Source organism: Folsomia candida, unplaced genomic scaffold (assembly GCF_002217175.1).
Source record: "Folsomia candida strain VU population unplaced genomic scaffold, ASM221717v1 Fcan01_Sc007, whole genome shotgun sequence".
Taxonomy (NCBI): Eukaryota; Metazoa; Arthropoda; class Collembola; order Entomobryomorpha; family Isotomidae; genus Folsomia; species Folsomia candida.
Genome location: NW_019091199.1, coordinates 5743613 through 5766890, shown reverse-complemented (window position 1 = coordinate 5766890; position 23278 = coordinate 5743613). Strand labels below are relative to the sequence as shown.

The 23278-nt window shown below is 37.2% G+C and overlaps 4 protein-coding genes across 13 annotated transcripts in view; 2 read left to right on the top strand and 2 right to left on the bottom strand.

Annotated features, from left to right (window-relative positions):
• Positions 1–2: 2 nt before the first annotated feature.
• Positions 3–1435, bottom strand: LOC118436234. The gene is made up of 2 exons (XM_035853846.1): positions 376–1435; positions 3–286 (listed from the first exon to the last, which is right to left on the bottom strand). The coding sequence occupies exons 1-2, from the start codon at positions 558–560 to the stop codon at positions 31–33; spliced, it is 441 nt and encodes a 146-aa protein (XP_035709739.1). The 5' UTR covers positions 561–1435; the 3' UTR covers positions 3–30.
• On the top strand, positions 1435–5444 carry LOC110851722 (uncharacterized protein CG5902). Its single transcript, XM_022099609.2, has 8 exons — positions 1435–1846; positions 2080–2258; positions 2337–2432; positions 2761–3217; positions 3305–3380; positions 3443–3477; positions 3563–3768; positions 3862–5444. The coding sequence occupies exons 4-8, from the start codon at positions 2892–2894 to the stop codon at positions 4035–4037; spliced, it is 819 nt and encodes a 272-aa protein (XP_021955301.1). The 5' UTR covers positions 1435–1846; positions 2080–2258; positions 2337–2432; positions 2761–2891; the 3' UTR covers positions 4038–5444.
• On the bottom strand, positions 5445–6967 carry LOC110851723. 5 transcript variants are annotated; one of them, XM_035853839.1, is made up of 5 exons: positions 6941–6967; positions 6330–6523; positions 6071–6242; positions 5864–5998; positions 5445–5785 (listed from the first exon to the last, which is right to left on the bottom strand). In XM_035853839.1, the coding sequence occupies exons 1-5, from the start codon at positions 6950–6952 to the stop codon at positions 5540–5542; spliced, it is 759 nt and encodes a 252-aa protein (XP_035709732.1). In that variant the 5' UTR covers positions 6953–6967; the 3' UTR covers positions 5445–5539. The 5 variants fall into 5 exon arrangements, with proteins under 5 accessions (XP_035709732.1, XP_035709733.1, XP_035709735.1 ...); XM_035853840.1 differs by having other exon boundaries at positions 6330–6520; XM_035853842.1 differs by lacking the exon at positions 6941–6967 and adding an exon at positions 6789–6919.
• A 22-nt stretch (positions 6968–6989) lies between these two features.
• Positions 6990–23278, top strand: part of LOC110852265 (disks large 1 tumor suppressor protein) — a 65538-nt gene continuing 49249 nt past the window's right edge. For 4 of the 6 annotated variants that reach the window (XM_035853832.1, XM_035853830.1, XM_035853829.1 and 1 more), the window contains exon 1: positions 16897–17680. Coding sequence is in view for 1 of the 6 variants with exons in the window: in XM_035853835.1 (XP_035709728.1) it covers positions 11085–11103; positions 13211–13342 (151 nt within the window). In the remaining 5 variants the exon portion in view is untranslated. Of the gene's footprint in view, positions 7662–10525; positions 11104–13210; positions 13343–16896; positions 17681–23278 lie in introns of those variants that run through there. The other 2 variants (XM_035853835.1, XM_035853831.1) reach the window with 2 other exon arrangements.

Below are 23278 nucleotides of genomic sequence, written 5' to 3'. Positions count from 1 at the left end.
ACAGTGTTTGTTCAAGTAGTATCATAAAAATCATTTCTCCTTCTCGACTGAACTCTGTAGAAGTGGGGTAGACTCTGTCGCCGAAGGAGGATCATTCTGACAAGGACACATTGTTTTACAGCAACAACCAACTGCCGTAGTTCCAGCTTTTACTCCCAACTTGCAACAGCAGCAAACCACGGTGGCTCCAGTCTGAAGGGCCCATTGTACCGCAAAGAAGAGCACGTTGATCAAAATGCTCGGAATGGTCATAACAATGACACAGATGATGACGACGGTTTCGAGGCTAGAGCAAATGCAATTTAGCTTTCACTTTAAATTTTACGTTTGGGAGAGTTAATAATCCACTTGATAATTATTATCAAGTGGATCCACCTGTGACCCGTTGTTTGTCTGAAAACCTCGCTGAGGCTTTTGTTGTACGTCGTTCTGGCTACCTCCAGGTCAACAATCTCCTTGATTTTGTCCAATTCGTCTGAAGTGAAATTCAACGCATGCGACGAGCGAAGTTGGAAAGATATCAGCATAATTATTAGTGGAGAAAGGTTAATCGGACTCATTTTAGTTTATGATTTGTTTGCTAGTGCACAGTTTAAAACGGAAGTATGATTTTCTTTACATGTGATGGAATCCTGTGTGAAAGTATTTCACCTACATGCATAAATTATAAGCATAAAACTTAGCAACGACATGTTCATGGAAATTGCACCTTTTCGCAGCTCAGTTTGGTGTCGGGTGAAATTCATTGCGACCTAATATTTTATATCGAAGTCAAATCGGTGTCAAATTAGCATACTTTCACACATGCTTTCACTGAAATTCCACTTTCATCCAGTATTTCAAAACCAAAGCAGCGAACAGCAGGGACGAAGAAAGCAGGAAATGAACTCCTTTGTTTTACTTTCTCTCCTCCTGCACTTTACCTACTTATGACGTGAACATTGCGCAACTCAAAACTTATTTGATGTATGTTTAGTAACACCAACCAAACCCGTGTCATGCATGATGAGACTCCTTGGCACTTTAGCTACTGCAACACACTTTCTTCTCTATATGCAGCCCTGTCTCTCTAATTTAACCAGGTAAAACACGATGAAGGAAGGAAAGTAATTAACTCAATTAAGCAAGATTACACAACACGGGGGGTCGATTCATCGAACTTTCTACCTATTTCGCTCCTTCAATCAAGTCAGATTTGTAATTACCATGCATCAATTATTGACCTGTCTTGTGCAGGTGTGTCACTGAGGCCAAAATTTTTCCAATTTTCTTCCTACTAAATTCTCAAGTACGCCACGCGCGACAGGTACCTAAAACCTACCTGCGAGTGGTTTGGTTCTTGTTGTTACCTTGATAATTTCAAGCCTCGCAGCACAATTGCATGAGAGAAATAGGGAAAAAAAGCACACAAAAGAGAATGCATAAGCCAAGCCAGCATTACATTTCATCTCGTTACACTGCATAAGCATAACATCGCGTATACTTTATACACACGCCACCACATAACAAGGCCCACTGTTACTATGAGCAAAAGAGAAATGAACTCTCCAACAGCAGCAGCTGAGTCGCTTTAGTAGTGGGCTTGCCGTTTCTTTTGTCTCGGGTAAAAAAAAGTGTTGGTTGGTTGTTGGTTGGCTGCCTGCCTTGGTCTTCTCTGGAGCTGGAAGTGGGGCTGGAAGTTATCGTTTTGGGGGAAGGATACCTGGACTGTTTAGTCGTTGGAATAGATAACCCACCCGTTCTGATTTGTACAAGGACACGAAAGTTGGAGGGAGAGAGAGACGGTACCCTTTGACCTCTTTCAACTACGTCACCCATCACCACATCTGTTACGAGGAAGTGCGAAGTAAGTGAGAGGTGACCTATTTTTCAGTATTTGGGATTTTGATAAGTATTTTATGTGGGAGAGAGAGTCGAGTACTTGGCACTGTTTGGATTAGCTTTCTCTCAATTAAAAATTAGGGATTTACTAAATGGCAAAGATAATGAATACCTTTGCTGTGGGAGATAATGGTGGGGTTGATGAGTCACGAAAAATTATATTTAATTTGGCTAATTATTCGTAAAAAACATTTTTAGAGATCGACTTCATCATCATTGAAGTTTAAGGGCGACGGCCGTTTGGTCTGGTCGGGTGTGGCGTTGCGGTGTGGCGTTGAAGTGAAGTGACGACGAAAGAAGAAGACCAATAAATAAGGATTGATTGCAGGCGATCAAGAAACAAGCCTTCGTCACATCACAAAAGAAAGAGGTCAAAGGTGAGATTAACTAAATGATGAATAATTAAATAAGGTATCTCATTTATAGTGTTTTCTTCAAACGTTTTGTTTTTCTAGGTAAAGGTTAACATTAATCTAAGAAGGTTGGACCAGACCAAACTTATCGAAAAAAAACACTGATTTGTTCCTTGCGCAAGCAGCATTTATATTCAAGTGAGCCAAACTTTCATCATTTCGTGAAATTTCCCAAACTTTCTATTTTTCAAGTCTCAAATAAATCTAAGAATATAAGTTCGAAAGCAGAACCCTAGTTCAGAGTTACGATAGATAAGTCGCCAGTAGGCACTTCTGACCTCATTGGAAGCATGCCAAATAAATATATTCTTCCTCTCTTTGCTTCTTTCAATATAAAGTAGGTGATTTACATTTTCTACACGAGCGTGTGTGTGGTCGTGTCATCCTAATGTGGTTTCTTTTCTTCTGGAATCTGTATTGTAACAAATGAATCCCAATTTATTTATTTTTTTATCTTGTTTTTTAGATAAAAAAAACTCAGGAGGCTTATTGTTACGACTCAGTTTATGCGAGTGCAGTTTGCTGCGTTAATTCTGACATACAACAGACGCTCAATACAAATTTTACTACTCATCCTCTTCTTTTTGGACCCATACAATGAACAACGGTCATGGCAATGGCTATCATAACCACAACGGTCATATGAGCAATGGATATGGAGGCGGAACTAGCAACGGCTATGGAAATCATGCCGCTGCTGGTCATAGCAACACCAACGGACATTCTGCTCCTGCTCCGACTATGACCAACGGTCACGCGCATATGAATGGTCATGGTGCAGCGGCACTCGTTCCTGGCAAGAATGGTTTAACCTTGACTCGCTACGCGCATCCGGACATGTGCTTCTACTGCTTTGACGTGCTGTACAGCAACTTGAATAACGTGGAACCCCCAAAACCACCTGGTTTCACTAATGATGCATTGTAACAATATATATTTTCAAGTCATTTTCGACTAACAAATTGAAATTACAACTATGTAACTAAATAATGAACTATCATTATTTCTAGTCCGCTCTTCGTCACTTGGAAAATTGGAAAAGATCACCGTCTTCGGGGTTGTATGGGAACATTTAATGCGCTATCTGTAAGTTCACAAAGTTTTTTTTTGCAATTACGAATTTATTAGGGATGCTATTTCTGCTGCAGCTCCATTCTGGATTAAGGGAGTATGCGGCAACAAGGTATAAAGAGATCTAATCTAAGGATAAGTAGAAATATATTGTGAAATACTGAACTGATCGCTAATTCAATCGAGTTTTGTTTCAGTGCTTTCAAGGATTCTCGTTTTCCGCAAATAACTCGCGATGAGTTTTCAAAGCTCCACGTTTCCGTCTCCATTCTCTGCCATTTCGAGGAGGGGGCGAATTATTTGGACTGGCAAGTCGGCGTTCATGGGATTCGGATAGAGTTTCACAACGAGCGTGGCTCCAAGCGGACGGCAACTTATCTTCCGGAAGTTGCTCCAGAACAAGGTAACTTTATATTAAATTAATAAATTTTCGTTGTTAGATTCGAGCTCCCGTTGAAGACTTACTTATTATTATATTTCTATGCAATTTCGAAAGGATGGAATCAAACGCAGACAATCGACTCTTTGCTCCGCAAAGGGGGCTATAAAGGAAGCGTCACTCCAGAAGTTCGAGCCTCCATCAAGCTAACTCGCTACCAGTCAGAGAAGGTGTCTGCTAGCTACGCTGATTATGCTAATCGTTGGCAAAACGGTAGTATAAGATCCTACTGAATTAGGCATTTTTTTGACAGGCAGTCCAACCAACCAACCAATAAAACATCCAGCAGTAAATACGAAAAGTAGTTCTTTCCTCCTGTTACGTGGAAATTTAGAAATCATCAAAATTATAGTACATTAGACACCAAAATTTCGAATGATTCCCAAAAGAATTACTAAAATTCGTAATGATTTGTTTACGTTTTTTTCTTCGCTTAAGTGATACTCAACTACCTCGTTTTCAAAAAATTATCTCATTTTGATTGGCATAAAGTGGAAAAGATTAGGAAAACGGCAGTTTATATATATGTACGCTTTCGAAAACCCATACTATCTCCCGTAGTCCAACAATGCAACCATTACTGGTTGTGTTTTGCCTTATACAGCAATTAACTAACGTTTTGTCGTAAAAACCTGTCCAAGGACAACTCTCTGAAAACCGAAGTTAAAAAGGCCATGCTATTAAAACACCGACTAATATCAAGTCATGTGATGAACACTCCAAACTTTGTATTTCTGCCTAAAAAAGATTAATTTAATAGTTTGCTGAAAACTCTTGTTTGAATCTAAATTATGCGGTCATGCATGCAATGTTTTTTATAACTGAAATTGGAATTCTGAATTATTTAACTGGCTGCTGAAAAAACTGTGACGAAATGTGAACTGAAGTTGTAACTTATCGTAATAACTTATTAGAAAAACGGTTGATGATGTGTAGTAAGACGACAACGACTAAAAAAATGGCGAATGATTGATTGATTTGACTAAGACAAATGTTAATCTAACAAACTTCTGGTGTGGATACATGCGATACATTTTTTTTAAAGTGGTTATGCGTTTGTATAAAGGTAGTGGCGTGGTGTGTATCTTTTGTTTAACTTTATATAGTTAACATTTTGTAGGTAAATATTCAAAAAAGCCAGTGTTCCAGGTTTTGTACATAACATGCTATGTAATAATAATATTAATAGGTTTGTTTGGGTGCTGGGGATGATGAATTGACGATGAATTGGGATTGGTTTTTTGGTTTACCAAGTGTGTGAAATTATGAGCAACTTCTCCACACAAATTACACATATGGGTTTTAGTACTTGTTTAGCATAATAATTAATTATAAATATGGGTTATACAATAAGGTTATTGGGAATGATTCATTCAGGATGAAGATTTGCGAGGTAAATGGTTAATGTGGTGTCTGTGTTCGTCTGTAAGGTTTTTTGTTATAATCGAGAAAAAATCAGTAAAAGTAAAGTAGCAAGCGCATGCATGATAATTAACTATTTTAGAAGCGCTTTTTGCGAAATTGGTGACAATGTGAATAAAAATAAAAATATGTCCATTTTTGAATATTATAGCGTCATGTAATCTGTGAGTGTCGAGTCGAATGTGTATAATAAATAAACTGAACAAAAAGCGAATAAATAAGTCGTAAATAAAAATTTACTAATCATGATCATTCAAAACTTTTCCCGACTAGAACATTAAAGTTACTTACTAATAAATATATCTCATTAATACTAGTCGGACAGTAGATGTGTGGGTTTCTTTACAAGTGAATCTTTTCCTTGCAGTACTGGAAGAACGGAATTGAAAAATGCTTTTTGTTGGAAATACGTGATTCCCATTGATATCAAGACGTGAGCAGCAGCAAGAACGCCTAAAGTCCCTTTAAGCGGCTTGTAGACGGATGTTGTGTACGAGAGAACATCTTTGGGACGATTGTAGATTCTGGGGAGGTGTCTGTCTTTAAAAGAGGAGGCGACCTGTGATGATAGAGGAATTCATTTAAAAAAACGGGAAATAAATTCAATTTTGGTTGATTCTTCTGGAGAAAAACTTACAACATAACTAACAACCGGAGCAAAAATCATTGGATAAACTAAGCCAGTAGCCAACTGGACCCCTGCTGCTCGGACTTGTAAGCAGATAGGGCAACTGTATCTGCTGGACTCTTGAACAATTGGATTGCTAACGGCCTGAAAATAATAATGATACATTAATGTTATTCTAATAAGTCATCGGTAATCAAATCAGCTTTGCATACTTACGATATGGTGCCAAATAACCGAAGATACCCCCGACAGAGCCATGAGTCCTATGTAGGACGAAAACCTTAAACGGAAATCGAGATATAACGCGTCCCTAAAAGTCTTGTTAAGAAATCCTGCCGTGGCAGCAGAGGAAATACCGAGGACTCCAAGTCCATAACTGAATGGCCACCTGTAAATGATATGTATGGTTAAAGGTTATGTACATATCACAAATAATTAAAATTAAAGAAACTTATTGTTAGAAATAACTTCTTACACATCGTAATTAGGCCACTTTGAAATCAACCCCATCACCATCATTCCTTTATGTTTGGGTGCAGTTATTGACTTCAATTCCTTATCAATCGTTTCCGGTTTTTTCATAAATTGTGCCGGAGTTCGTTCGATAACTTGGACTGCTCGCTCACGCTCTGGTCGCGGTTCATCGTTGTAACTCATTGTGTCAAACTGCTGTATCACACACAATTAACAATTAATGGAGCAAATAACAACTACCTAATTCACAAATTACAACAATAATTTTTTCAACATCAACAAATCAAGCAATGTGATAATACCGAGAAACGGCTCAAATTGCGCAGAAATGATTTCACGTGGATTTGTTTTGTATTAAATGAAAAAGCATATGAACAAGTTGCAGAGGATGTAACGCACACCAAGTCATTTTTCGTACAAAAATTGAAAATAAAACCAAAACTACTAGATTCAAGCTCACAATTTATTTATGCCATGCTGCATAATTAATTGCCTCATTATCCCCAAAAATAGGCTCCACTTTGCTTATTGCAGTTTAAAAACATTACCAAACTTCCCAATTCGTATCCCAATTTATACCCTCCCGCCCACGCGACCACTTCTCCAACATACCCCAAACTTCATTGTCAGCTTTAGATTTCCTAAAAATTTCAAATTTCCGTATTTTCGACATCTCGACAAAATATTTTTGACACCATTGTGACCCAAAAAGTGTTGAGGTAACTTGATAGCATAGAGTAAAGCTCTCTATCTGCTCTGCAGCAGGATTCGTAAAGGCAGGGCTAGTCTTTACTTATGTATCGCATTTAGTAAGCCAACTTCTCACTTCTCTCCCTGAGAATTTGCCAGCCAGAGTTCTTCTCCTGTCAGTCTCGTTACTCGCTTGTGCAAGAAATAAATAAATATACACCAAAATCTGCAACAACAATTAACTGGCGAATAATTAAAGCGTGGAACAATCACGAAAAAATCGAAAAGTGTTCATCACCTTGTTACTTAATTTTACCTTCCTGCTACATAATTATTTTCCTCGTGTGGGAGGTGATTAACTGTTAGAATCATTTGTTTTTCCAAAACTGGACTACCGGAATTTTTTAAAACGGTTTTATTTTGTGTTTTGTACTGAGTAATATTTTTTAAACTGAGGTGAAGACTTGTAAATGTTTTATGGTGCTCTGAATTTTTAAGGATTTATGATTATCACAAATTTTGAAACTGCCAGTGAAATATTTTTAACTTTGTTTTGTATTAAAAACAGTGATTTTTAAATTGTAATTGGTGAAGTGAATTTCCAATGGGATTTTAAAGGATAAAGCTCATTACATCTTTATAGGTTTGTTGACACGTTCTTTCCTGTTGTTAATTTAAGTCTTAAGTTTTTTTATGCTTTACAAAAGAAAAGTTTAGTATTTCCGGAGATTGACGGTTACGTAATAAGTTAAGTAATAGATGGTGAAATGAAATAGGTCATAACCGTGAAGGGAAGTTATTTCTAGGAGAGTATGAAATATATAATTTTATTCCTACTTGTTTTTTGTTTTGCATAAACGAGATTTTGTTGTATGTTGTGTAACATCAATATTTGATAATTTTGCATTATTTACATTTCACAGTACATTCACACTCGCAGTTTAGGCGATATTTGGCAATATTTCTTGATCGTTGAAATTATCAATAAACACAAAATTAGTTGAATAGATCGTCAATTTGAGAATGCAAGTCGTTAAAGTTTGAATCAGAGGTTGAAAATAAATAAGTCCCTAAGTCATAATTATTGATGGACCAATAATTCTAGTAACTCTAAAATGAAGAAATTAACCAATGATGACCATCATCCGTCCTTCACTAACAAAGCTTTCATTTCACATTTTTAATTGCATTTACACTTTGCCGTTCTCTATAAACACTTGAATTGTTCAATTACACCACCCGGCCATTTATTAGTAAATTTCAATATTGGCATGAAAAATATGCAAATTCACTAAAGTTTCATTTTACATCTTATTTTTACTCTCTTCTATTAATACTAGACGTTGAGCGATAACAATAATAATTTCCCTTCCTGCATAATCAATCCGGTCGGATCTTTTCCTTTAGTCACTGATCTTTGTGATCATTGGATAACAAAAATAAATATTCTATTGTTAAACTGTTGACAAGTTTGACGAAAGAACTGCCTGTGCCTTCTGCTACAAGTACAAAACCATAAAACTTTGTGTGCCGTGTCGGAAAATGACTTTTATGTTTTTGTCATGAACATTGAACACTCCAAGATTGAAACTCGGATGTAAATAACATTGCGTTTCAAATTATTTAGAGTATGACATTTTGCAAGTCAGATCACAAGTCAAAGAACCAATTTCAAAATTCATTACAGACTTCAGAATCAAATGAAAGGTGACACGACATGTGGTTTCAAATTTAATCGAAAATTCTCATTGAAAAAGTTTGCTCAAATTTCTTGAAAACTCCGAATTTTCACGCTCCAGTTACATATGCCTCAAATTAATGAAATTAGTTTCGCTCTTGGTCTTAACGACTATAGGATTTTGCATGCCCACCAGATTTGGAATTTGATTATAAAGGTGGGTGGGTGTATTATATTCTGTTTTGCTCACTTTATACTTTCTAAATAATAACTCCAATGCCAAATCCAAGTTTTAGTTTTGTGCATCATGTATTGTATCCAAGTTAGTTAGTTGATTCATACATAGTTGGTCAATGTCACCAAGTATAAAATAATAATGTCAGTCGTTTCAATGCAATTAGAGAGGATGCAGCATGTGGTGGTTTGTGTTTTCATCTCTTATTTTCATCCATGTAGGGTTGTGTCACCTAAAACCAGCGTGTCAAAATACACATGTCAAATACATGCAATATGTGTGTGTATGCTGCTACCAAATAGCATGACTATACGACTAAATTCGTATAGATAATGAATATAGTACTGCACTGATGTGACTGACTGATTTCGACAAGTCATCGGGTTGGGGATGGAGGAGATGGGATGAAATGCAATTATGTTATGACAATGACTTCACTAAAGGGACGAGAGAGTCAGTATATTTCTGCATGGATGAGTAATTTGGAGCTATTTCGTATAGTGAGGAAATGGGCAGGGAAAACTGAATCCGTTTAATAAATAGGGATCTCTCTGGTTGAATTTAATTTCCGTCCGTTCATTTTGTCCGTCTAGTTAGTTACCCTGTCTGAATTGAAAATCGACATGCTTAGCTTACTTATTCTATGTAGATGGATATAGAGCTTTTTAAATTTTGAAATCAGACTGTCTGCTGACCTGACAATGGAGGACTCGCAGCGTATGCTCTCAGATTTTGGGCAAATTAGTGCCAATTTAATTAATAGGGGAAAACGCGCATTGAAACTTACACTTTCCAATTTGGATGTAAATATCTCTGCCAAACGTGCCCATTGGGAGATCGTGTCTTTTGTAAATTTCATATTAATTAAATTCGTAATCGATTAACACTAAAATCGGAGAGCATACGCTGGGAGACCTCCATTGTGAGTCTGTTACAGTGATATAGATAATCGTACAGCGTTATTAGTTAAGTCAATAACCCACTTCATGAATGAACCAAGAGTTTTACTTAACAACATGGTGTAATGTCTGCAAAGTGTAATGTGATGCAATATTATGTGTATGGCTAATATAAATTGGTGGTCATCAAATTTAATTCGTTTTTTTTACTCGAGTTACATGCCAACGATTTTCATGTTTCATTCAACTCAGCTACTAGATTAGGGGGTAGACTTATCTCGTAAATAAATATTGCACATCCCATCTAATAACATGTCATGATATTCGTCCACTTTTCATGACATTATTTCACCCATTACAAGTGCCAAACTATGTATGATTACAATTTAGAAAAATATCATCTTAATAACGAATAGTAAACCGCTGTAAAACCGCTTTGAAACAAGTTATTCGTTATTATTACGATTTTTCAATTTTAATGAACATTTTTTCACGGAGATTATAATCCAGAAAATCAAACTGGTTCTGGTTCTCAGTAGTAATAGTAGCTGATTTGAAAAGATTCGCAACCCCATCTGGCAAAATAATGCAATCCAATGCACCCAACGAGCCGAACTAAATCCTTTTCATTTCATTTAAAGAGAATGAGTATGCAATTGCTAATTGTTGTTCGTATTTCCTCTGTGAATTTGCAGATTCCATTATAAACCCGAATAAGCTGCTCTCCTTTGTATTCCTGCAGCGAGGATGAAGCAATAAAAGCGCAAGGATTGGACTTGGCATATTTTCTGCTCAGAAAATTAAACCTCTTCACGTATTAACACGAGAAAATAAAATACCTAAAACAAGTTTATCCTAATAGTTCGTGTCGTTAAAAAGAGTTCGGATTAACACTTATTTCCTGCTCAACATTTTTCACCTCGTCAAACAGATACGTAAAACAAGCGCAAGAAACTGGACCTACACTACTACAACAAACAACCACTTACATATTGCCAGTGGCAATTTGCCACCTCAAGAATACATTGTAAAATAATCACACGAAGAAGAAGTGTCTATCACGATTTACCAGGTTGCCTGATTTGACTTTGTTACCGGAAATTCTTTAATCCAGACTAAAGTGTTATTTGTTTAGTATTACATACATACAGCATTAAATTGCTCAATTAGACTCTCCTCCGGTGCTATACAATTATTTCTGTCAAGCTGAAGGAATTAGCAGACATTCTTCGCCAGGATATTCCGCGGATCAGGATGCCTGTGCGCAAACAAGGTAAAGTTGATTACAAAATTTTACTACTTTTTGAATCGAGTAAAAATATGAGTTTCTTGATTATTATTATTATATCGTTAAATAAGAAGACGTAGTTGCGTAAAGTATTTTTAACGATGATTGATGACACATTCGATATTTGAAGAACGTTGTGTAATATATAAACAAAGTCCCCAAATATTTACTAATTGCCTGTAATGATTTAAGAACAATGGTATTTAGGATTAGTTTCAGCATCCCCACTGCGCGTCTCAACTTCCCATCATGCATGAACCCATTACACGCAATCTCAATTTCCATTTTCTTAACATTTCCTCACAAAGTGATATTATTACAGGTTAAATGGTTTCTTAAATAAGTAAGTAGACCTGGCTGGAGAAGTTAGTAATTTACGTAGGAGTGAGTGAGCACACTAAAGAAAAGCAAAGTTTAGCTGGAGACTGGAGAGACTTATGTAAAGCTGAGATGTGTGTGCTATTCCTTAATTGTTGTTGGAGGAAGTAACATAAATAAACATGAGGTTTCTAAGATATGTGGCATTCTATCTGACTCCATAATAGACAAGGATAGATCGCTCATCCTTTCTTTACTTTATTTTGACGTGATAGAGCACCCCCGTTTATTTTAGTTGGACAGAAAGAAAACCCATAATAAATAGTGTCATACAAGGCGAGGCTTTTTTACTCCCGAAGTTTGCAGATGAGATGAGATGCAATTCTTCCCCGTGTACTGTCACCCCACCCATTTAACCAAAAGGTTTCCCAACCTGGTTTTCCACTCTGCTCCTCGTCGTCATTGCGCCGCGGGGGAGGCATGGCGATGGCGAATCATCATCAAACGCACAGAAGTCAATCCAATCGTGTACTTATTTTCGCTGCAGGAAATATAACGAAAAAGTATAATAGTGTCGGTGGCGAGCAAGCACTAAAACTCTGACTGATTGAATGTAACTTTTGTGCTAAATTAAATGCCCAGCATTTCATTAGATCCTCCGTTATATTGCTGCAACAAAATTTATTTATGTACCTACATCTATGCAATAAAACTGAAATTAAGGTTGTACATACAATACAAAGACTAGAGTGTTGCCTGGTATGCACATGAAGGTATTTAAATTAAAGAAAGTTAAGTTACGCTAATGTATTCGTAGACGACTTGTGAGTCTGTAACGCAGTCAGTGTGCTGCATGTGCTAAGTGGGATGAACGACCTATTAACTATTAACAGATTCCAAGCAGGAACTCTGGTATCACATCACGTTGTTGCATTTAGCATTTTTATATCCCGTTGTGGGATTCAATTCATGAATGGGAGAAGACAATGAGATTGATGTTCATGGAGTCTGATTGAAAAAAAAACAAGGCTTTTTAAAAAATATCTGCCTTTTTAAGGAGACAAATCTTATTTGTGTATGTAACGAAAGAAACGTAAAACGAAGAAATATCCAAGGTCCATTTTCAGTTGGGTGATTTTTACATTATGTAAAAAATATTCCCGTTATTTTTGTGCCCGTATTTTATTTATCATCGTCTCCTCGCATGTTTGCCTTTAAGACGTTATAAGAAGAGAAAGAGAAACATGCAAATTAAGTGTGTGGCGTGGAGGGTGGTGTGTGTGGTTTATTATGTTTTTGTGTTACTTTACTTTGTATGTGATGAATATTGCTTTATCTCGTGAAATGAAATCATGGCTGGCTGCGTGTGACAACAAAATAATACATTTTTTCATCACGCACCTGCCAAAAGGAAGGAAAACGTGATGTGTGTCATACATATGCCGAATAAGTTGGAATATGTTTATTTGATAATGTTATTACTACATTTCTTTCGGGTGTCACCACACCACGACCGCAACACCTGCTGGATTGCTACATTTTTTAGCTTATAGTCTGTGTCACCAACTTATTTTTGACTTGTTTATATATTTCTTAAAAAATGGGATCACAAAATATAGATGGTTATGAAATGTCATGAACATGCAACGACTCCCCGCTACGATTAGTGTTATTTTATTTTTATCCCAGCAATATGAGAGGTTTTTTATCGTAAAAATGTTGGTTGGCCATTTTTATTATGAAATTGCTTAACAGATGACGACTTTATTTTCAGAAGCCCACCGGGCCCTGGAATTGTTGGAGGATTACCACTCAAAGTTGACAAGACCGCAGGATAAGCAGCTCCGATTGGCGATTGAGCGTGTGATTCGCATTTTTAAGTCTCGGCTTTTCCAAGCTCTTCTCGGTGAGTCTTGTTCTTTTTTTATTTCGCAGATAAAAATTGCGCAGCTTGCTTTCTAAATGTAAGCTTGTACTTTCTGAAATCTCAGAATAGTAAAAATGCTAGCGGTTATATGCACACTGTTAGAAATCTGGTATAGTCAGGCAGGTATTGATTTTTTGGTATTAAAGTTGCTACCACTTGGTATTACAGTTATACCGGTTCGTAAAAATTTGCTACCGATATGGTCAAACTTTAATACCGAGCTATTACTACACGGCATTACTTCGTTGGTAGAGTTATATATTACTACTGCTTGGTATTATTTTAATACCGAATTTCTAAGAGTGTATGTGTGCTATTGTCCTCAGCTTAATGCTACTTTACTTCACGAGCATCCCTCTCATAATAAATACGAAGAGGAAGGAAGTTCAGAATTTTAGCTACATACAAAAGCGTGTTAATTCGGCTGGTGAAAATTACCCGGAAAGTTTTTCTCATGATGAATGAATGAATTTATATACACTGTTCATTTCATGACTGTTGCTTTGTGTGAAGGAAAAGCAGAATTTTTCTATTGTTTGAATTTTGGATTACTGTGTATGTACTCTGCTACATAACGACTGAATGGTTTGAGCGGATTACTCCTCAAGACTGGCTTTCTTCTCGTTGTCCGGTTGGTTGAATTGCTCTCTTTATACGTTTTGAAGATTTCTTCAAGAAAAGTTATGATGACTGTTTGGCCAGAGAAAGGCAGACAAGGCTGCTGCTGGTTGGTTATTTCGCTGTTATTTTATACGACTACTACTTTCACCCTTAGGTTTAGCCGCAGTAAAGAATGAGGATATTTTTTTGCTGAAAGGTTTTGACGAAACTCGGTTGTCGGGTTTCTTTAGTTGGGATTGGGACCAACCAAAATGAAATGGAATGAACTGAACAGTTGCACCGTTTCTCTGTGCAAGCTGTCAGAAATTGGAGAGAGCGATTCATTTCGTGGAAGGGTGTGTAGGCGGAAAAAAATCGCTTTGTGGGTGGGTAGACCTCATGGAAAACATGGTATAAATTTGTACAGTTAACGAACATGAACCTTTTTTTACTACTCGAAATCAATATAATCAAAATTGTTGCTTCTTTTTTGGGAAAGCAAACTAGTTAAGGGTCAGCCTTGCAATGGTTTTCCCCTCTTTAAAATGATTGGCCCACCAGGCCTACTTAAACTTGGTGAATGCATGGAAGTCTTGCCTTCTTCTCGTATGGGTGGAATTTTAGGACGAAATTCAGAAACTACATAACACGGCAATTTCTGCAAAAGTGTCCCCAAACTAAACTCATCGGTGCAGCGGCATACTAATGAACCTCTCGTGAACACTGCTCCAAGTCCACGTATCGCATTTATCTTTCACAGGTTTTAATTTTACTACTGTGAAAGTTTTCTCATGCAATGTACACTCAATTCCCTGGAGAAGCGCAGGAGAGATAATTTATTAATCGTTTGTCCAGCCTAAATTTTTTATACGTACATGTACGCGAGTATCAAGATATATCGTTCGTTTGTTCGTTTTAGATGATGATTTTAGGACACGAATCGCAGTTTAGTTTATAAAAGGAGAAGAGGAAATGAACCAGCTCTCTGCACCCTTACCCGATCTAGACGGGAATTTCTGGCACAGTGAAAGTGGGGAAAGTTGGGTTTTCTCTGGCTAGGTGGCGAAGGCAAGGCTGCCAGATTCTGCCAAGGAGAAAGTCGGTTCCTTCCTTCATTTCATGCAAGTTGAGTTTTTTTAATAATTGAATCTTTTCAATTATTAAAAATTAATTAACTTTATTTGATTGACGTACAAATTGAGTGTAGAATATTGAAAAATCCGGATTTATTTAGTTCCTAGAAGCTAGATACGCTATAATTATAAAGTTATTTCTTATTTTTATCAACACGAATATTTTTCTTTTCATTCTGCTCTAGACAAGCGAAAGCCTGTGACAGACAGAAATACATGACAAATTATTGTTGAGAATTATTTTGTAAAAATAATATGTTTTGTCAATCAAGTCCTCTTCTTCTCAGATTCAATTTGACACTGACATGCACCGTACTGCAAAAAGAAATCAATCACACGCGACATTCTCGCCTACATAGAAATAAAATAGAAATAAGGTGGCAACATTTCTGGTTGGATATTTTTCGGACAAATTTTACCTGAAAACTGTTGTGGGACTGTTGGAAAATAGAATTGAATAAAACAACCCAACTTTCTCTCTCTCTCTCCGCTAAGATTGACAGGGAGCCAAAGAACCTGACTTTGTCGGTCTGTCTGTCTGTCTAATACCTCTTTTCCTTGTCTTATTACTCCTGCCAATACTATGCATGCATGTACACGAACGAATCCATATACTACATCACGTCACATCTGTCCGATTGGGATTGTTTGTTATTTGTTATTTTTCCTGCTATGCATTTGGTCTGCGAAGATTTGGTCTGAACGTGCCTTGGAAATATACCTGAAATTGTTTCGTGAATAAGTTCTCACAAGCTGTTTTTTTCATTTCCTTCTTTCCGATTTCGACCCAGTCTTCTCATGGAGACAGATAGATAGACAAGAAGACGAAGAAGTGAGCAAAAAAATATATACGATCTGAGAAAAAAGAAGGACCGTGTGTGGAATTGGATCTACTTGAAAATTGAAATCGAGAGTGAAAGTAAAGTAGGTGAAAGTAGAAAAGGCATGATGATTATGATGCTATATATGTAGTTGTGGATTGATTTCCTACGTAGTATGTGTGATATTTAAGCTTAATACCACCACCACCACGGAATAGTTCAAACTCTGAATAGTTGTTGTAAGTAAAAGTACAAAAAAGTAGAGAAGAATCGTGACTGGACTGTAGCGTAGCGTAGCAAAAAGCTAAGATTTTTTTTTTCAATTGGTATTCCTTCATGCTGATGAAATCATGAATTGGATTCAAAAAGTGGGTCTGCTCGACCAATTGATTGTGACAAGAATTCGTGTTTTTTATATTTATTGTACTGCGGAGAAATGAAAATGAAAATTGGGCAATGTCATGTATGTTTGTATGGGAAGAAAGATGGAAAATATTGTTTTCTTTTTTCAATAGTGGTGAGAAAATCAATTGCAAAACCAAACCATGAAATGGAAAAAATACGCAGTTCTACAATTTATGTAGTTCCGAATGCGGATTATTATTATTATTATTATATTCAAGGTGTTATTTATTCCACAAGTTCTTTACATTTACTTACTCCTAACTTTATCGCGTTCATTTCATAGTTTAGGCTACTTTTGAACGTCGGACATTCTGCATCCGCATCCTCATCCTGCAAATTTCCATTGTTATAGTGAAGAATTTGCTTGGTTAGTATCTACTTCCCTCAGAATACTGTAGTTGCACTTTGTTTGTTCTACACGGTCCAGTTCCAATCTCCAGCAGCACATACACTTTTCAACCCCGATTCCCATCCTGTTTTCTCTGCTTCTCTCTCTCTCGTAATATTCTCTCTCTGGATGGAAAGAGAAAGTTGTGAGTCGGGGTGCTCCTCTTTCTCTGCTTTCACTTCTTTGTTGTCGGCAGGAGAGAAGGGAGGCAGGCGTGAGAGAAATTGAGAGAAGGACGACATACATACACCGTTTACTTACTTACTCCACATCGAGACTTTCTCTCTCCAGAAGCAGAACAAGATTTCACTTGCGATTCAAATTCCGTGCGAAAATATCATAAAAACATTTCCCCGTCTTGTTTGCAGTAGTTCTTCTCTTCTCTTATCGTTAAGTAACGGATTTTATGACTGGTTTTGTCGCAATACAGGACGAGTGGTGAAATAATCGTGAAAATCTAGCAAGATTTCTAATAAACGAAATACAACAGTTTCCTCCAATGAAGTGAAAGCAAGGTTTAATTTAAATTTGTGATACTGGATTTGCTTAGTGTAAATAAATCCCTCTAAAACTTGAACCAAGAGTTTATTTAGTTTAGTAAATTGCAGTCTGGTCTGGTCCCACTCGGGGATCTTATAATATTCCCAAATTTGTCCAAGCCGGACGGGAAAGCAAACCGACCGAGTGGAAATTGTTTGTAATGAATTCCGACGTAAGGACATGATTCGCTTTACTTTACGCGATTGAATTGTGGTTTCGAACTGTGACGTTGGTGTGAGAACTTGGGCTTATTTTGTGGCGTGAAGGAAGGAACAGAAATTTGTTTGCAATCTATCAAACTTTTAATTAATTTCGAAATTAATTGTAATTTGGTTAACAAATTGGAATAAGATGTGGTCCTCTTAAGAAAATCGTTTCCTCTTCTTCCCCCCACCATATTTTGAAGAAGCGGAACCACCACGAGAAGAAGGTAACCCAGCGAGAATATTTCCTATTTTATGGCCAAACCCCGAGATGCAGATGCAATTTATGGTTCCTCTATCTCTACGTTTCTCTATATCCTACATAAATGTGTCATACTCTTTTGTTGGGATAAAGTTCCCCGAGAAATTAAAATTATTGATGTCTCTCCTCCAAGAGAAAGTTATAAAGCAATAAAACTACCAAGTAGAAGACTTATTTTCGGATTATAATTTGTAAAAGATTTTATATTATTAAGAAGCAAAGGATTTGCTCCTGAAACTAATTTTGTTTTTGTTCCTGCACATGCCACCTTATTTATTCGGGGGGCAATGTGTATTTAATTAAGCTGGATTGAGACACGTGAAGGAGGAGAAAGTTTCCGATTCGATATCCATATTTGTAAAGTAATTAGCAAAGTAGGGAGGAAAGAGGGAAAGAGTCATTAGGGTGGATAATTAATTTGGAAGAAGTTGAAGGCTGGCTGGGCTGGCTAAGAAAACGGACTTTTGGATATTGTATAATTTTATAATATGTGGATTGGGTCGTGGTGGTCGTGGTGTGGGTGACAGTATGTAAAATGATAAACAAAGTTAAAATATAGACCAAAAGGAAGAAGGAGGCAGGTGGAAAGGACAGCTTCTTATACTTTCTCTCCTCGCACCGTCTGTTCTTGTGTGTGGGTCTTGGTAAATGGGGTCAGGCTGGGTAATCGACACGGTAAATTTGCCACTTTCTTTTCAAAGTATCATTTATCATCGGTTACGTTACGTTACGTTAGGTATGTATCGATTAAATTAATTTTCAAAATTATTAATTAAGCGGTATCACTTTTTGTCCTCGTTTTACTTTAAGTTTAGGAGAACGGAATAATAAATTGCCTGACTTTCTCCGTCGTTAAGTTGTTAACGAGTGGGTAAATTGCAGAATTGAGCAGAATTTAATACCCAGAGAAATGTAATTGCCAGACCACGCTAGGTTTAACAAATGCCAAGTTTTCTCGCAAAATCAAACCCCGGTGGAAAGATGGAGGGAAGATTATTATAGGATTTTAAGAAGCAGGCAGAGAAAGCGGAAGAGTACTCGATTCTCATCCTCACTTGATTACTTACTTACCTGATCGCATCCTTTACTTATTTTGTTAAGCTGTGATTATTGGACCTGAGGGAAATTTGTGAATTCCTCGTCGAAATAGCTGTTATACTATCGGGGAAGGGGAAAAAACGGTTTATTTCCCTTCATAAATTATACCTGTTTATTTATCCCGTAGATCGAGTGCTAATAAATCTTTGTCTCACTTAACACAAAACAATTTACACCTGAAGAAAGTTGGATTGGATTTAATTAGTTGTCACTTTAAGATTTTCTTGTAGAGCAAATTTCTCCGTGTGATCTACTTTCGCACAAAAAAAACTGTGTAGAAACGATATGCTTTCTCCCTTGATCCATTGTCTCCCGTCACCCGGGTAAATCCTTTTCCATCTTTTTGCCCATTTCAATTTCGCACAAGTACGGGTTTCCAGAGTCTCATCATCTTTTACCCGTATGCAAAATGTGTGTCTTTCTTAAGTCGCTCAGAACAGAAAGTCTGAAGGGACATGAGATTACTCCGAGTAGAAATGAATAAGGTGGAAAGGGTAAAATTTGACGGATTGAAAAAGACAAAGGCCATTCTTCTCTCTAATCTGATATCTGCCACCAGTCCATTGTCCCAATGTCATCCGTCCTCATATCACCACAAGGCCAGGCCATAGGAAAAGTACGGAGTGCAGATGACGGATGGATTTATTCCTCCAAAACCCTCCTTCACTCACTCACATTTCAAAGTTTATCGTATAATCTAGACCTTGCTGACTGGGTCCCTTTTCTTCCTTTCCTACCAATAACTTTCTCTCTCTAAGAAATTTCACCGACCGGTGACCGTGTGTGACTTTACGGGATGGTGATAATATGGCACCGCTCGGTTACATCGGAATGACCACGTGGGGACACCCACCAATAGCTCGGTGACTTATAGTCTATCACCAAGCGGAAGCATCCTACCACCGAAATGGTAACATCTCAGAGCCGTGTAGGCTCGTTTGTCCCCGGAATTTTTAGAGTGTACACACATATGAGAAACGTACTTGTGGAGTAAAACGAGCCAAGAATGTGAGAGATCCCTCCAGGAGTAGGGCACAGGATTAAAGTCTCCACCTTATGCATTACTAGTGTAGAGGATTGGATGAAGAAAATATCAATTTCCCATTTTATTAGGTGTCAATACTATCATGTCACTTTTTTCTCCTCTTCCAAAAGAAAGTGGACATGCAGCACGCTCTCCCAATTTTTGTGACATTTGTCCCTTTTTTAATCCAAAGTTTAGAACTGGACATGAGACCATCATCACCGCCATGATTGCGTTCTTGCACTTTTTTTTGTACTTTGTCTCCTAGACAAAAAAAATCCACTAGCAGTGTCAATTTGGAGGGCCGTCAGCTCATATTAGGAACGATTATGTGGTCCTTCGCGATGTCATTTATTTAGAGAGCTAGACCGAGCAGACTATCCATCCATCCATCTGTTTCTTGTTAACTAACTCGACCAATTCCCTCCCCGACATCGTCACGACTGGTTAGTGTACTTGTACACCCGGCCAGCTGTAAAGATGAAGATGATTCTTCTCCTTGTCCAAAATTCTGAAACCTTTCACTTCCGTTCAGACTCAAATTCATTTACGGTGAGGCATCGTTTCTCATTTTTTGTTATATTTTTTCCTCCCCTTCTCGTTACTCAGGAGGACAACCCTGCACCGACAGAATCACCGATTTCGATGCCCTTTGGATATGTTGTAGCACTAGGTGAGTTGGGCAAAAGTGAAGAAGGATTTCATTCCATGGCCCCATTTGCGCCCGCCACACCCACTCAAAGAGGAATCCCATGCCAAACTGGTCGCATTAAAAAATTCACCAAAAATCCATTTTTAATGATAATTTGATAATTTTTGCACCTTTTTGATCCCAGATAGTTGTTTTATCGTATCCGACATGAATTTCAATTTTTTGAATTTTTTGAATATTTTCGAAAATTTCGTGGATTTCAAAAAAATCAAAATTTCAAAAAAGTTGAGTTTGCTATTGGATATGATAGAGCAACTATCTAAGGTCACAAAAATGCTTAAATTGTGAAAATCCGACCAAAATTGGATTTTTGGTGATTTTTTTAATGAACCAAAACAGGGTATTTTTGCACCTTTGAGTGGGTGTGGCGGGCGCAAATGGGGCCATGGAATGAAATCCTTCTTCACTTTTGCTAGACTCACCTAGGACTACAACATATCCCAAGGGCATCAAGATCGGTCATTCTGTCGGTGAAGGGTTGTCCTCCTCAGTTTATTTCTAATTTTTGAACCATGTACGGGATGAGTGTTACGTATCATCACTCACTCACTCACTTTCACTTTCACTTGTTGTTTACGGCTGAGCCGTGTTATTTGTCTTTACTTTTTACTTACTTTCTCTCTCTTACTTACTTTGTACCTATTACCGAAGTGGTGGTGGTGGTAGATCTAATACGGTAAAAGATATATTGTACTGCACATCCTTTGTGGTTCAGGTTCAGTACGCGGGATCAAAGGGGACGGATATTCTTATCCTTAGATAAGTAAGTAACAGAGAGAGAGGGGAGTTGTTGTTGTGCCTATATGCACATATCGCTTGCACTACTTATCTTGTGGTGGTATTTTAACTCTTCTGAGTGAAAATTGTGGAATGAGAGAGAGTGAAAGTAATTTATGACCAAGTTCTTTGGAAATTCAGCATGACAGGTTTCCTCTCTCTCTCTCTCTCTTGTGGTTACGTAATTCGGTCGGATATGGATATTGTACCATTTTGAAATGCAGCAGACACCACGGTCTGCATGTGGAAACTACTATGGCCAATCTTAATGGTACGATGTGGTGTAAATAGCTATGGCAGATTGACTCTGTTTCATTTTAGTAAGTGCTTTATGCTATCTGCTCCTCTCTAGTGGCATCCTAGACCGACTGATACACATAGGTAGCCACAATTTGGGTGCTATTTACGTATTAAAAATTTAATCTCGATTTCAATTTCGACTTTTGCTTTTGCATCATTCCCCCGTTTTTAATAATAATTCGTACAAGACCGATATTGCGCAAATGGCATATTTTTATGTACAAAGTCCCCCATGGTTTTTCATTGATCGGGAAAAGAGGCTAGAAATTGTTCATTCTTCATTCAATTTTGCATTCTTCTTTGTTCATATTAAAATTCTAAGAATAGCTCGGCACCACGATAATACACGTCACAGCAGCAGCCTCCTGTTTTCTGCATGCAAAGATGAACTGTCTGCGTACGTATGTAAGTACATACATGGTTAAAAAAGAAGTGGAAGTAGGAGACAGAATGTACACCCGTCATGATTTCATGACAATGCTAGCATACTTTCTCTCCGTAGTAATAATAATACATACTGCTGCTCTCTCACTGTTCTCTTATTATTCAGTCAAATATTATGTATGTGTATGCCTCGAGGGGAAGGCGTTGTTCGCTTCTTGAAATAACAATTCTGAGATTATGACATGTTCGGATTTATATAGAATAATACACTTTTATTCCACTTTCTCTCCGCTCCATCATCGAGAAACGGAAAGGTTGAATAAAAAAAATAATAATTTCTAGAAATAACTTTTCGGTTGTGTAATAACATGATTTTGCGTAGCTTTATCATTAACGAGTAAGTTTAGAGTAAGGGGCTGGATGGATGAGTGTAAAATCGTGTTTGATTCAAATGTTGATGATGAAATGGATCGAGTATCATTGCGCAATTTTGTGATAATGATGAGTGGCGTCGTGTGGGCGACTTTCACCTCCGATTAATAGTGATAATTACGTATGACATCAAGGCGTTAGTTATTATTGCGTAATAAAGTAAAAGTTGAAGATTCTGTCGCTAGTTTGAAATTATTGCGAAATTTTTGCTGACTTCGACACGGTGAAAATCATCCAACCATTTTATAAATTAGTAATAATTGAATATTTCATCATACAAGTATGTAGTGAGTACTCTCAATTTGTCAGATCAGCCTACTTCCCACACACACACATGTATTTTTTCCTGTTACCAATTTGCATTTGAAATTCCCAAAAAGAAATCATTTCTCCTTGATGTTTCACAATTTGCATAATTTAATACCCATTAATTTCTTAAAGTAAAAACAGGGGTTGTTTGGTCTACATAGTTTAGTTGTACATACATGCATGGCTCCTCCAGGATGGAATGCAATTTGGTTGCAAACCTCCAACTGCTTTGAACTTATTACGTATTCTTGCAATTTTGCCCCAATTTTGAAATGTCTTTCACTCTACTTCCTCTTTTGGTGGTGGTGGTGGTGGGAGAAAGTCTATTTCCAAATTTATTCCAAGTATGTAGAAGGGTGGAGAATTCAATTAAGTTCGTTCACTTAAAAAGTATCAGTTAGCTTTAGCCGACTCTCTACATCACAGCACAGCAGGTCTAACACCATTTATGCTAAATTTGTAAATTCACGAGAAACTTTTACTCTACAAAGTCACTCGCAGAAGAGAAGACTTGATATTTCGAGTTT

Excerpts from the sequence above, each read along its gene's own strand:
- LOC110851723 (XM_035853839.1), bottom strand. Across the intron at positions 6,243-6,329 it reads AAGTGGCCTAATTACGATGT|GTGGCCATTCAGTTATGGAC; the intron begins GTAAGAAGTTAT and ends TATCATTTACAG. Across the intron at positions 5,786-5,863 it reads CTCCGGTTGTTAGTTATGTT|GTCGCCTCCTCTTTTAAAGA; the intron begins GTAAGTTTTTCT and ends CTATCATCACAG.
- LOC110851722 (XM_022099609.2), top strand. The coding sequence starts at position 2,892 with ATGAACAACGGTCATGGCAATGGCTATCATAACCACAACGGTCATATG. Across the intron at positions 3,218-3,304 it reads GGTTTCACTAATGATGCATT|TCCGCTCTTCGTCACTTGGA; the intron begins GTAACAATATAT and ends CATTATTTCTAG. Across the intron at positions 3,769-3,861 it reads GGAAGTTGCTCCAGAACAAG|GATGGAATCAAACGCAGACA; the intron begins GTAACTTTATAT and ends CAATTTCGAAAG.
- LOC118436234 (XM_035853846.1), bottom strand. The coding sequence starts at position 560 with ATGAGTCCGATTAACCTTTCTCCACTAATAATTATGCTGATATCTTTC. Across the intron at positions 287-375 it reads AGACAAACAACGGGTCACAG|CCTCGAAACCGTCGTCATCA; the intron begins GTGGATCCACTT and ends CATTTGCTCTAG.